This window comes from Hyla sarda, chromosome 7 (assembly GCF_029499605.1).
Source record: "Hyla sarda isolate aHylSar1 chromosome 7, aHylSar1.hap1, whole genome shotgun sequence".
NCBI classification, from domain to species: Eukaryota; Metazoa; Chordata; class Amphibia; order Anura; family Hylidae; genus Hyla; species Hyla sarda.
Genome location: NC_079195.1, coordinates 28,672,004 through 28,685,680, shown reverse-complemented (window position 1 = coordinate 28,685,680; position 13,677 = coordinate 28,672,004). Strand labels below are relative to the sequence as shown.

At 47.8% G+C, this 13,677-nt stretch overlaps 1 protein-coding gene across 5 annotated transcripts in view; it reads right to left on the bottom strand.

The window, feature by feature from the left end:
- Positions 1-342: 342 nt before the first annotated feature.
- The window catches only part of NECAP1 (NECAP endocytosis associated 1), a 30,043-nt gene continuing 16,708 nt past the window's right edge, over positions 343-13,677 (bottom strand). For 2 of the 5 annotated variants that reach the window (XM_056529004.1, XM_056529005.1), the window contains exons 8-9: positions 8,309-8,488; positions 343-605 (exon numbers count right to left, since the gene is read on the bottom strand). In XM_056529004.1, coding sequence (XP_056384979.1) covers positions 8,371-8,488 — 118 coding nt within the window. In that variant the 3' untranslated portion in view covers positions 343-605; positions 8,309-8,370. Of the gene's footprint in view, positions 606-8,308; positions 8,489-8,512; positions 9,426-13,677 lie in introns of those variants that run through there. The other 3 variants (XM_056529006.1, XM_056529009.1, XM_056529007.1) reach the window with 3 other exon arrangements.

The following is a 13,677-nucleotide window of genomic DNA, read 5'->3' as shown; positions in this document are numbered from 1 at the left end:
AAACCTCTCCTGCTCCGGACAGTTTCTGACATGGACAGAGGTGTCAGCAGAGAGCACTGTGGACAGACTGGAAAGAACTACACAACTTCCTCTGTAGCATACAGCAGCTGATAAGTACTGGAAGGATTAAGATTTTTAATAAGAAATAATTTACAAGTCTATATAGCATTCTGGCACCAGTTTATTTGACAACATTCTTTTTTTTTTTTTCTCCGGAGTACCCCTAATGTGTCAGCTCATGAAATGTAAAAGGGAAAGTGCACAGATTTTCCCAGTGTAATGTAGCTGGTGAGGTTGTTTGAACAGGCTCAGACATCCATGACCACTTATTTTTTTCTTAAATAAAAAAAAAAAAAAAACAGCGCCACCTTTTCTGCATGGCTTGTGTCCGATATTTCAGCTCAGCTCGATTTGAAGTCAATACTAATGACACAAAACCTGCGAACAGGTCTTGCACTGTATTTTTTAAATTTTTTTGGAAGTAAGCGGCCATGTTCTTCTTATCCATTCATAGCAGCGAGTTGCTGATCTCCCGGAGGCGACACATCCTGACGGTACGCGTGCACGTTGCGTGATGTCGCAAGCTGTAATGAAGGCGTTCTTTTCTGCATCGACATAGCGCCTTGTTATACAATTATGTAGAATATTCAACTGTACAATTTTGTTATAATAAAATATAAATAATCTAAAAAGCAGAGACGGTGTAGACAAGTCTTATTCTGGATCAACAGTGTCTGTAGTAGAAGAATGGATCCTAATAATGATACTGTGACCATCTGATAAATCCAGCAACTGATGGTCGTGAGTGTCAGATTAAAGTGTACCTGTCACTTAAAAAAAACAAAAAACTTTTGACATGTATAAACCAGTGTTTCCCAACCAGGGTGCCTATAGCTGTTGCAAAACTACAACTCCCAGCCTTCGGCTATCTAGCAGCCTTAGCCAATCAAAGCTCATCTCACACTGAACTGCTCTGAGCTGTGTATAGAATAGTGAGGGAGCATGTTCTCCCCTGTATTGCTTCAGATGTCATGCCTGCTGGGGAACGCCCCTTCCCAGTCTGTGAATCTGACTGAGACTGAGCAGAAAATACAGAACAATATCAAGGTTGAAAACTAACAAATAATAAAAATAAACGCAGGGGGTGGTTTATGATGGGGCAGTGAACTGGGAGGGTTGTAAAATTTAAAAGGGTATTCCACTGAAAAAAAAATTTAAATCAACTGGTGTCAGAAAGTTAAACAGATTTGTAAATTACTTCTATTAAAAAAAACTTCATCTTTCCAGTAGTTATCAGCTGCCGTATGATCCACAGGAAGTTGTTTTCTTTTATAATTTCCTTTCTGACTGACCACACTGCTCTCTGCTGACACCTCTGTCCACTTTAGGAACTGTCCAGAGTAGGAACAAATCCCCATAGAAAACCTATCCTTCTCTGGACAGTGGACAGAGGTGTCAGCAGAGAGCAGTGTGGTCAGTCAGAAAGGAAATTATAAAAGAAAACAACTTCCTGTGGATCAGAAGGCAACTGATAATCCTTCCAGTACTTAAGATTTTTTAATAGAAATAATTTACAAATTATACTTATGACTTATACCGCAAAAAAAAAAAAAAGCAGCAACAAAAACGATATCTTGGAGGAGAAATACTAGTGACTGTTTTTTTAAAACAAAAACCTAAGTGTGTTAGTAGCCTAAGGGAACGTTCACACGGATGGATCCGCAGTGTATTTTACGTTGCGGATCCGCCGACGATGGATCAACATTGTGCCTGCTTGTAGCAGCAATCCACCGCTAGGAGCAGACATGCTGCAATATGAGAGTCGCCGCGCGCATGTGCAGTATACTTGCACACATCGCTCAGGGTGAACAGCCGTGAAGTGAGCGAGTATACTGCGCATGAGCGCGGCGTGTCTGCTCATAGAGGCGGATTGCTGTTACAAGCAGGCACGTCTCTGTGCTGAGACCTACCGATAAAAAGGAGCAGGGAGAAGTGCGCAGTATTACGCTTCACTCCCCGGCTCACAGTGATCTCAGTCCATCTTCTCTGGACGGCCCCATAGACTTACGATGGAGCCGAAGGACATTGCCGAGATCAGGGGAATGAAGATCACTACAGAATGTTTCTCTCTCCTTCTTCTAATGATAGTACTGAGACCCAGACCGACCCAAACATGTCAAAAGTTTTTCTAAATGACAGGTACACTTTAAAGGGGTTATCCAGGAAAAACCTTTTTTTTTATATATCAACTGGCTCCAGAAAGTGAAACAGATTTGTAAATTACTTCTATTAAAATATCTTAATCCTTTCAATACTCATGAGCTTCTTAAGTTAAGGTTATTCTTTTCTGTATAAGTGCTCTCTGATGACACATGTCTCGGGAACCGCCCAGTTTAGAAGCAAATCCTCATAGCAAACCTCTTCTAAACTGGGCGGTTCCGGAGACACATGTCAGAGAGCACTTACACAGAAAAGAACAACCTTTAACTTTAGAAGCTCATGAGTACTGAAAGGATTAAGATTTTTTAATAGAAGTAATTTACAAATCTGTTTAACTTTCTGGAGCCAGCTGATATATATAAAAAAAAGTTTTTGCCTGAATAACCCCTTTAAAGAAGCAACAAAGGAAAATTTTTAACACTTACCGTAAAATCTCTCTCTCGAAGGATCCATTGGGGGACACAGACCGTGGGTTATGCTGCTGTCTCTACGAGGTGTGACACTATGGTAATAAAAAAAGCCAGCTCCTCCCAGCAGGATATACCCGCCTTCAGGCTCTGAGCTAGTCAGTTTAAGTTCCAGAGCAATAGGAGGAGACCAACAGGGCAAAGAAAAAACCCAAAACTGTCTGAGCACCAGAAGAAAAAACATAACTGAACATACCCTAGGACAGAGAAAACCAAAAGGAAAAACCCAGAAAGGGCGGGAGCTGTGTCCCCCCAATGGATCCTTCGAGAAAGAGATTTTACGATAAGTGTTAAAAAAAATCTCCTTTTCTCTATCAGCTCCATTGGGGGACACAGACCGTGGGACGTACCAAAGCCGTCCCTTGGGTGGGCAGATAAGTAATCAGGCAGACGGCCGATCCACTGCCGCCTGCAACACTTTAAGACCCAGACTAGCATCAGCCGATGCGAAAGTATGAACTCGGGAAAACCTTGAAAGTGTGCAAAGACGACCAGGTAGCCGCCTTGCAAATCTGCGAGGTCGAGGCTCTATTCTGGAGAGCCCAGGATGCCCAACAGAACGTGTGGAACGAGCCACAACCCTGAAAGGAGGAATCTTCCCCTTACAGCGATTGGCTTCCGCAATGGCGGACCGAATCTACTGAGAAATGGTGGCCCTGGAAGCAGGTTGTCCTTTGCGACGACCTTCCGTAAGGACGAAAAAGGAATCACACTGACTAAACGAAGAAGTGATGGAGAGATAAGACCGAACAGCCCGAACTACATCCAGCTTGTGTAGTAAGCGCTCCTTAGGATGAGAAGGAGCAGGACGGGAGGACAATGTCCTCATTGAGATGAAAGGCCGAGACCACCTTAGGCAAAAAGGAAGGAATTGGCCGGAAACGACCTGGAGGGCACTCAGAACCAAATTCAAGTCCCAAGGGGGAGAAGGTGACCAATAAGGAGGAACAGCGTGCACCACTCCTTGCAGGAAGGTCTGGACATGAGAAATAGAAACCAGGGGCCGAAACCAGACCTTTAAGGAAACTGAGAGACAACCCAGTTCCAACCCCGACTGAAAAAAAAAAAGGGAGAGAAGACTGGGAACAGAAGGTCACCGGGGGAGAAGTCCTGAGCTTCACACCAACGAAAATAAAACCGCCAAGTACGGTGGTAAATTCGTGCGGAGGAGGGCTTACGAGCCTAGAGCATGGTGTGAATGACTTGGGAAGGGAACCCGCAGGCCCTCAAAACCGCGGTCTCAACCGCCACGCCAACAAATGCAGTGACTGTAAATTGGGGTGGCAAGAGGACCCTGAGAGAGTAGGTCCGGATGGAGCGGAAGGCGCAGAGGAGCGTCGTCCAGGAGCCTGACTATGTCGGCGTACCACGACCTTCGGGGCCAATCTGGAGCTACCAGAAAGGCGAGGACGTCCTCTGCCTTGAGCTTCCTCAGCACCCTAGGAAGGAGCGGAAGAGGAGGGAACAGATAAGGTATCACTAGAGCCTGAGGGTCCCGGGACTTGGACACAAACTGAAGGATCCTCCAATTGTGCCGGAACGCGAAGAGGTTCACGTCCGGAAAGCCCCAGAGGTCGCAGAGCAGCGCAAGGACCTCCAGATGAGGAGATTACTTGCCGGGGTCGGGTAAGGACCGACTGAGGAAGTCCGCTTCCCAGTTGAGCACTCCCGGAATGTGAAATGACGAAATGGCCGGAACCTTACTCTCCGCCCAGGTGAGAATCTTGGTCACCTCGGCCATGTCTGCCGAGCTGCGAGCGCCGCCCTGTCGATTTATGTACGCCATTGCCGAGGCGTTGTCCAACTGAACGCGGACAGGATGGGACTGAAGACGGGACTCCCAATGAAGAAGACAAAGAAGAACCGCCCGTAATTCCAATATGTTTATCGGAAGAAGGGTCTCCAGGGGAGACCATAGTCCCTGGACCGTCCAATCCCTGAACATGCCGCCCCAGCCCAACAGGCTGGCAACCGTTGTAACAACCTGCCATAGAATGGAAAGAAATCACCGCCGTTGGAGAAGAAGGGGGGGAGCGGAGCCACCAGAGCAGAGACTGATGGACCCTGCGAGGGAGAACAATCTGACGATCGAGGGACAGAGGAGACCTGTTCCATCGAGAGAGAATCGCCAGTTGAAGGGGGCGGTAATGAAACTGGGCAAAGGGTATGGCCTCCATAGTTGCCACCACCCGACCCAGGACTTCCATACAAGTGCAGATGGGGACTGATACCTGGGTCCGAAGGGAGCGGACCCCCGACCAGAGCGCCAGACGTTTGTCCGGCGGGAGACAAATGCGGCCAGAGGCTGTCGAATCAAAGTCCCAGGAAGGTTAGAGACTGGGTAGGACAGAGGACTGACTTGTCCCGGTTGACCATCCCCCCCCGAAGCGAGTCAGAGTGTGGAGAGCGACGTCCAGATTCTCCAGAGTCTGCGCTCTGGTCTGAGCCTTGATGAGAGGGTCGTCCAGATAGGATATCACAGAGATTCCCCTCAACCAAACAGGCACAACACTGGCGCAAGGATCTTTGTAAGGACCCGAAGAGCCGTGGCAAAACCAAAGGGGAGGGCTACGAATTGAAAGTGCCCTTCCGGAACCGCAAGCGGAGGTACCGATGATGGCCCGGAAATATTGGCACATGGAGGTAGGCATCCTTGATGTCCACCGATGAAAGGAACTCCCCTTGTTCCAGGGACGCCACCACCGAACGGAGAGATTCCATTCTGAAGTGGGGGATGAGAAGGTGACGGTTGGATTGGTCGCACAGAAAACGTTCCCCTGGAGGAACGGGGACGATAACCCCCTGGAGAAGCAGAGACTGGAGAGCCGCTCGAAATTGCTTCGCCAGAGGAGGAGACCGGGGGGCCTGGGATCGAAAAACGCGATCCCTCGGAAGGGAGGAAAATTCGATCCAGTAACCGTTGGACACCACATCCCTGACCCCAGAGTCCTTAATGTGTGAAGTCCAGGTGTCTCAGAAAACAAGAGACGACCTCCCACCCGAAAAGAAACCGCGGGTGGGGGCCTCACTTCATGCAGATGTGGGCTTGCGGTTGCCCGATTTGGGCGCAAAACGGCCGGACCGGTTGGAGTCCGCCTTCCAAGCCAGGCGTGCCCGGAACGAGGGAGCCTTCTTGTCCCGCGAGGGCGCCTGCCCGGACCCTTAGCTGGAACCAGAGGTCCAAAAGGACTTCCTTTGTGAAGAGGGGCGAGCCTTATTTTGAGGTAATAAGGAACTCTTACCTCCCGTTGCCTCCAGAGATAATATCATTGAGGCGTGTGCCAAAAAGACGGCCACCCGTAAAGGGAAGCTCAGTGAGGGACCTTTTGGAAGCGGCATCCGCATTCCAAGCTTTAAGCCCCATAAAGCGGCTAGGTGACCCACAGTAAAGGCAGAACAACGGGCTGACTACATGGAAACTGCGCACAGAAAGTCCCCAGCTTTAGAGCATTGGAGAGCCAGAGCAGATAGATCCTCTGGGGGGATCCCACTAAGCTATCCTGATGGAGCTTTTGGCACCACTCCGACAGGGCCTTGGACACACATGTCAAGGCGAAGGTGGGAAGAAGAGAAGAGCCAGCTGCTTCAGAAGCAAACTTCGCTAAGGATTCTACCTACTTGTCCGTGGAATCCTTGAAGGCAGCGGCAACTGCCAGAGGCAGCGTAGTCGCCCTAGAGATCCGGGAGATTGGTGGATCCACTGAGGGAGGGGAAACCACCTTAGCGACAAAGTCCTTGACAAATGGATAAAGTTCTTGGATTGTCTTGATTCCCAGGAACCTCTTGTCTGGATGTTTCCATGCAGATTCCAGAATGTCGTCAAAGTCAGCGGGAGAGCTGAACCTTTGAGGTGCTGGCTTAGCACGATGAAAGGATACTTCTGGATAGACATCCGAAGATCCTGGGTCCTCTAAGTGAAAGGTGTCTCTTATGGCTGTCACCAATGAGTTTACCAATGCAATTGAGTCCGAGCGGTCCTCTGAGTCAGATGCCGGCTCGGAAGCCTCGTCCACCAGGGGAAGTGAATGAGTAGAGGCAGTCCTGGGGGGGGGGGGGGCGACGACCCTGACTGGGTACGCAGCTCTGGCGTGGCAGAGCGGCGATTCCGAGAACATCCTCTGGAGGAGCGACGTTTGTGCCCAGATGACAGGGGGGGCGGGACCCACGAGGGGAACGCCCACGTCTATTTGAAGACTCAATGGAAGAGTCAGACGAGGCACCTCTAGTACGCTTGTGAGAGCGTGAGCATGAGGAGACTAGGAGCGGGCCCTCTCAGAAGTCCTGCACAGGGTAGACCCCTTCAGGGCGGACACCACAACCCAGGAGGCCTCAGCCACCGAACAGGAGACTTGAGTCAAGTCAGCCATATACTGGGTCAGGGAAGAAACCCAGGGTGGTGGAGCGGCTGAACCCACTGGGATCGAAAGGGCATGGCAGAGCCAGGCATTTTGGTACTATAGCACAGTCCAAATAAGTCTATGTATCCTGGCAGCTGCAGAAAGGAGAACAGCTCCATGCAGCTAGAGTGAGAAAAGGAACGGCCAATGGTAGAGGGGGGGCGTGCCTGCAGCAGAGGCACTAACTAGTTGCCCCCCCCCCCCCCCCCCCCCCGACTGAAGTTCGCGCCCACGGCGCTGATTGGAGGCTGATGCGCGCCTCAGAAGAGCTCCGACTGCCCCCTGTGGGCGGAGCTAAAACCAGGCCGAAAAGGAGCGCACGTCATTCGCATATGCGCATGGGGGAACAGAGCGGGCGGTTAATAAGCCGCCAGAGACCGTCTGAGAAAACGAAAGTAAGCCGGCGCTGAGAGCGCCCGGCTCGTACCAGCGCCGCGGCTGTCAGCCGCATATAAGGCGTTGGTATATAAGGCGTTGTTCAACGTAACACACTACACACACACACACACACACACAAACATACAAACATAACATACATGCCCCCTCAGAGTGCCACTGCTCCCACAGAATAAAGTCCTCAATAAAAGTCCATTCCCAGTAAGCCAGCCCAACCTGAAAAGGTGGGCCAAAAACAGGGGGTCTCCAACAGTTGCAAGTCCGCTTACCTGAGGAGAAAGACGGAAAGTACTTACCTCAGTCAGAAGAACTTGCCTAATGAAGTCTTCAGTAAAGTCTTCAGTCAGCTGTAGTTACCTGCATCACGCCTGGCTGCTATGCGCGAGCGAGCAGTGAAATAGGGGGAACCGGACCCATGAGGTACCACCCAGGCGCTGACCGTTGGCGAGGGGGGGTTATCAGCGCATATATGCAATGTCTGTGCCCTCTTACTCGCAATGGGGAAACAGGGAACCTGAGTCCCCACTTGAAAACAGAAAAGAAAAGGGAATAAAAAAACGAACACGTCCCTATACTAGGAAAACAAAAAAACAGAAGACCTGGTCTGGAGCAAACCAGACCATGTCCACCTCCTTCAAACACTAAGCTAAAACTGACTAGCTCAGAGTCTGAAGGCGGGTATATCCTGCTGGGAGGAGCCGACTTATTTTTATTACCATAGTGTCACACCTCCTAGAGACAGCAGCATACACCCACGGTCTGTGTCCCCCAATGGAGCCGATAGAGAAAGAACAAAATAAATCTACTCCAAGGATTTTCTATACTTACCACTGGAGCTTTGTATATTCACAATAAGACTTGCCATACTTAAATCTCATTAATAGTCCAGTTTAGTTTGGCAAAAGTCGTTCTGATGGCCGAGAGTCGTCTGGTAAGACGTAGTCCAGACTTTGACCACGACAATGGTAATCTACCGTATGGTAAAATAACTCCAGAAGGAGAAATATACTGAGGAAAGACACAGACGCACAATTCTTAAGTGGTGATACATTAAATTTATTGAATTTTTATTTTATTTTATATACACTTTGTTCTTTTATTTCATAAGGACTCACTATATAATAAATATGTTTCATGATTACAAGACAAAATACACAAGTCTATTTAACCACCCCGGTCCCCTCTCCCACTTACCCTGTAGGGGAACATGATAAAAGCGAGCCCTCTAAACTGGGGATCTCCTGATGCTGCAAAACTACAACTCCCAGCATGCCCGGACAGCCGTTGGCTGTCCGGGCATGCTGGGAGTTGTAGTTTTGCAACAGCCAGAAGTCAGCAGTTATACTAGAACCCAAAAGATTACAGTAAATGATATGATATGAGACTTGCCTTCCCCCATCCAGCGGACCGGGCCTGGATGGCAGAAACTCAATAATGAAATAAGAGTTCATAATCGTCAAGAAATAATTAAAAATAAAATGATGTCATTTGTCTATTAACAGAGCAGCTCTTGAACAGATTGGGCATTGGCCTACAGATGCCATACGGGCACCCAATGCCAGTCCACTATACCCTGTATGTATGTGTGTGGAATGATAAGTGTGTGGAACTAGTAGAGAGGGGCGGAAGGGGGGTTGACTGACGTAAAACATGGTAACAGAGGGGCAGCAGGCAGGGACGGGGGCAGGGAGAAGGGGCGTCATAAAAGGAAGAAAGTATGAGATGCACAAACACGTTGCCCCCTGGCAGACCCACACAGCCCAAATAATGAGGAGACGTCACAATGATACGCGGTACGGGAGCGGCTGTGCATCCTGGCGGTGGACAGGGGGCGGTCTGTTCTCCAGAAGAGTGAGGGGAAAAAAAAAAAAGGAAGAGATTTCCAAGGAGCGGCCGCTAGAACTGAACCCAGCTGGAAGACTGCGGAGCTTCAGAGGACAGACTGCTGGACAGAAGAGAGAGACCCGACAAACTGAGAGCAGGACGCAAGCAGGTAAAGGCTCAACATCATACATGGCAGAAGCAGGAGAGGTGGAGAACTACCAATCCCAGCAAGCTGGCCAAGCAATAATCAAAGCTGACCCACCACCATCTATAAAAGCCACATGCCGAGACACCACGACGGTGAAGTGAAGCTCAAACTTGGTAACAGCAAGACACAAAGCGCCACCGCTGCTGCGCAAAAGAAACAAATCCACATGGATACATGCGGTTCTCCAGGAATAGAAAAACGGATTAAAAGGGGTACTCCGGTGGAAAATTTTTTTTTTATTAAATCAACTGGTGCCAGAAAGTTAAACAGATTTGTAAATTACTTCTATTAAAAAAAAAAAAAAATAATCTTTACCCTTCCAGTACTTATTAGCAGCTGTATGCTACAGAGGAAATTCTATTATTTTTGAATTTATTTTTTGTGTTGTCTACAGTGCTCTCTGCTGACACCTGAATTAGGAACTGTCCAGAGCAGGAGAAAATCCCCATAGTAAACCTATGCTGCTCTGGACAGTTCCTGACATTGACAGAGGTGTCAGCAGAGAGCACTGTGGACAAGACAAAAAAGAAACTCAAAAATAATAGAATTTCCTCTGTAGTATTCAGCTGCTAATAAGTGCTGAAAGGATTAAGGTTTTTAAATAGAAGTCATTTACAAATCTGTTTAACTTTCTGGCACCAGTTCATTTTAAAACAGAAGTTTTCCACTGGAGTACTCCTTTAAGTTTCTTCCAAACACAGCTCCACCCTGTCCTGAGGTTGTGTATGGTATTACAGATTTGCACCATTCACTTCAGTGGACCTGAGCTGCAATACCACACACAACCTGACGACAGGTGTGGTGCTGTTTTTTGAAGAAATCAGTTCTGTTTTTCTATTCCTGTATAATACCTTTTAATGGAATAAAAATTAGGGGTACTGCGGTGTTTCACTTTTTTTTTTAATCAAAAAAAAAATCTCTACTCACCTCTTGCCAATGCCCAATGCCTCCAGTATCACTGCCCTGGCCTCCGCTGCGATCCTCTTCCTATTGCAGCTCAGCGAATAATTTGCCTCAGTGATGTCATTTGAGCCCCAGCACGGGTCGTCTCCTGGTCCCAGGGCCTGACACGTCACACTGCCCCTCTGGCCGAGTCAGCACATCCCTGAGGTAAGCGATTAGCAAAGCCCTGAAGCGTCAACCCCGGCACCAGGAAGAGGATCACACCAGGGACCAGAGCAGCTTATCAGTGGCACTGGGGAATGGTGGGAGGTTAGTTTTTTTTCTAAATATGGGCACTGTCAGATTTTAAAACTTTTTATATGTTGGGTGTCCCTGAGGGGAGACCCCATTAGTTTGGGATCCCCTCCGTGGTTAAGGGGGGCTGTGGGATCTCCTGGCCCTCCTCCTTTAATTGTTTTTATGTGATGTGCTTTATATAATTTAAGATATTTTTGTACTAATAAAGGTTTCATATAGAACACTTTTTTGGTGTGCGCCTTATAGTATGTTTATGCTCTTGTTGTGCTGAATGTTGCCAGTAAGTGAGGGTGCACAGAGGAGTGCTATCAGACAGGAGAGAGCACAGAGGAGTGCTATCAGACAGGAGAGAGCACAGAGGAGTACTATCAGACAGGAGAGAGAGCACAGAGGAGTGCTATCAGACAGGAGAGAGAACAGAGGAGTACTATCAGATAGGAGAGAGCACAGAGGAGTGCTATCAGACAGGGGAGAGAGCACAGAGGACGTACTATCAGATAGGAGAGAGCACAGAGGAGCCCTATCAGACAGGAGAGAGAACAGAGGAGTCCTATCAGACAGGAGAGAGGCCAGAGGAGTGCTATCAGACAGGAGAGAGAACAGAGGAGTCCTATCAGACAGGAGAGAGCAGAGAGGACGTACTATCAGATAGGAGAGAGCAGAGAGGAGTACTATCAGACAGGAGAAAGAACAGAGGAGTACTATCAGAGAGGAGAGAGCACAGAGGAGTACTATCAGACAGGAGAAAGCACAGAGGAGTACTATCAGATAGGAGAGAGCACAGAGGAGTACTATCAGACAGGAGAGAGAACAGAGGAGTCCTATCAGACAGGGGAGGGCACAGAGGAGTACTATCAGACAGGAGAAAGCACAGAGGAGTACTATCAGAGAGGAGAGAGCAGAGGGGACGTACTATCAGACAGGAGAGAGCACAGAGGAGTGCTATCAGACAGGAGAAAGCACAGAGGAGTACTATCAGACAGGAGAGAGCAGAGAGGACGTACTATCAGACAGGAGAGAGCACAGAGGAGTGCTATCAGACAGGAGAAAGAACAGAGGAGTACTATCAGAGAGGAGAGAGCACAGAGGAGTGCTATCAGACAGGAGAAAGAACAGAGGAGTACTATCAGAGAGGAGAGAGCACAGAGGAGTGCTATCCCAGCCTCACTTACTGGACTTTGTCCATGCCTGTGCTTTAGCTTGGACAAAGCCATGATTTCTATGAAAAAAGTTCTTATAAAGTATATTATAAAAGTTAATGCTTTTACAAGAAGTACAACATATAAAAAGTTTTTGTATCAGACCGTGCCCATTTAAATGCCAGTAGACTTGACTGGGCAGGATATTAAAAAGTTAAATGCCGGAGTACTCCTTTAACAAAAAGATTTCCATAGAAAAGTAGATCATGGTTTTATGTGTGGTCTTCATTATGCACCCCCACTGGGGAAAAAAAAAGTCACAAAAAGACTCCAGGAATAAAGTGAAAAAGTAGATACCAATATAGATCTATAAACAGCGGTGACAACATGGAAAACAACCAAGTGTGAACTCCACCTCAGAAGACTTAGAGCCCATGTCCACCATGTCCCAGCTGATAGACAGTGCATTCAGAAAAAATATCAAGTCGTCATCATTCCGCACCCAATACCTCATAATGATGAAGAGATAACAGAATGTTACAAATCTTTACTAATTATTTTGAGAAGGAAAAACTATAATTTTGCAGTGACATAAGTATTCATACCCTTTACTCAATACTGCACTTTGGCAGTGATTCCAGCCTCCAGTCTTCTTGACACACCTGGATTTGGAGATTTTCTGTCATTCTTCTCTGCAGACCCTCCCAAGCTCTGTCAGGTTGGATGGGGACCGTCGGTGGACACCAGGTCTGTCCAGAGATGTTCCCTTGGGTTCGGGCTCTGGCTGGGCCACTCATGGATATTCAGAGGTGCCCCTAAGCTGCTCCTGTGTACTTAGGGTCATTGGGGGAGATTTTTCAAAACCTGTGCAGAGTAAAAGTTGTCCAGTTTTCCATAGCAACCAATCAGATCGCTTGTTTCATTTTTAAAAGCGCCTGTGCAAAATGAAAGAAGCGATCTGATTGGTTGCTATGGGCAACTGGTCAACTTTCCCTCCGCACAAGTTTTGATAAATCTCCCCCATTGCCTTGTTAGAAAGTAAAGCTTCACTAAAGTCTGAGGTGCAGAGAGCTCTGGATCAGGTTTTCAGTGCTCGGACCCCCCTCCCCCCCCCCCCCCCCCGTGACCTAAAACTTATCCTATCCTTCAGATAGGGGATACGTTTTCTTACATGATACTTCTCCTTTAAGAAATCAGAGAGACCACTTAGCTCTTGGGAATATTCAGTGCTGTAGAAATGTTTTGTCCTCTTTTCCAGATGTGGCTAGATGGTGAAGAAGCATCTCAGAAATGAAGAGAAATGTGAGGCCCCAGAGCTAAAAAGGAGATTTTTTTTGTACTCCCCTTAGAATCCTTCTCTCGTAGCCTTCATTGGGGGACACTGCATCCACCCATTTCTTCATTTTTTTTTGTCCGGATACTCTCTTCCGGTTTTTTTATTTTTTTTTTATTTTTTTTATCATCTTTTCTAGGGTCCTTTTGGACATGTTTCTTTGTTGGCTTCTCCTACTGCTTTGTGACAAAACTGATTACCTCATTTCCAGTGGGCGGGTATATCCTGCCAGGGAGGAGCTGACTTTTTTTTCCTAGTGTCAGCACCTCGTAGTGGCAAGACCATATACCCAATAGTATCTGTGTCCCCCAATGAAGGCTAAGGGAAAGAGATTTTACGGGGAGTACAAAAAAAAAATTCTCCTTTTTTCGGTAGCTCTTCATTGGGAGACACAGGAGACCATGGGACATACCAAATCAGTCCCTGGGGTGGGAAAAATACCCACCAGAGAAAGGGAAACAGACCAGAGACTGAACTGACTCGATCGTAAGGC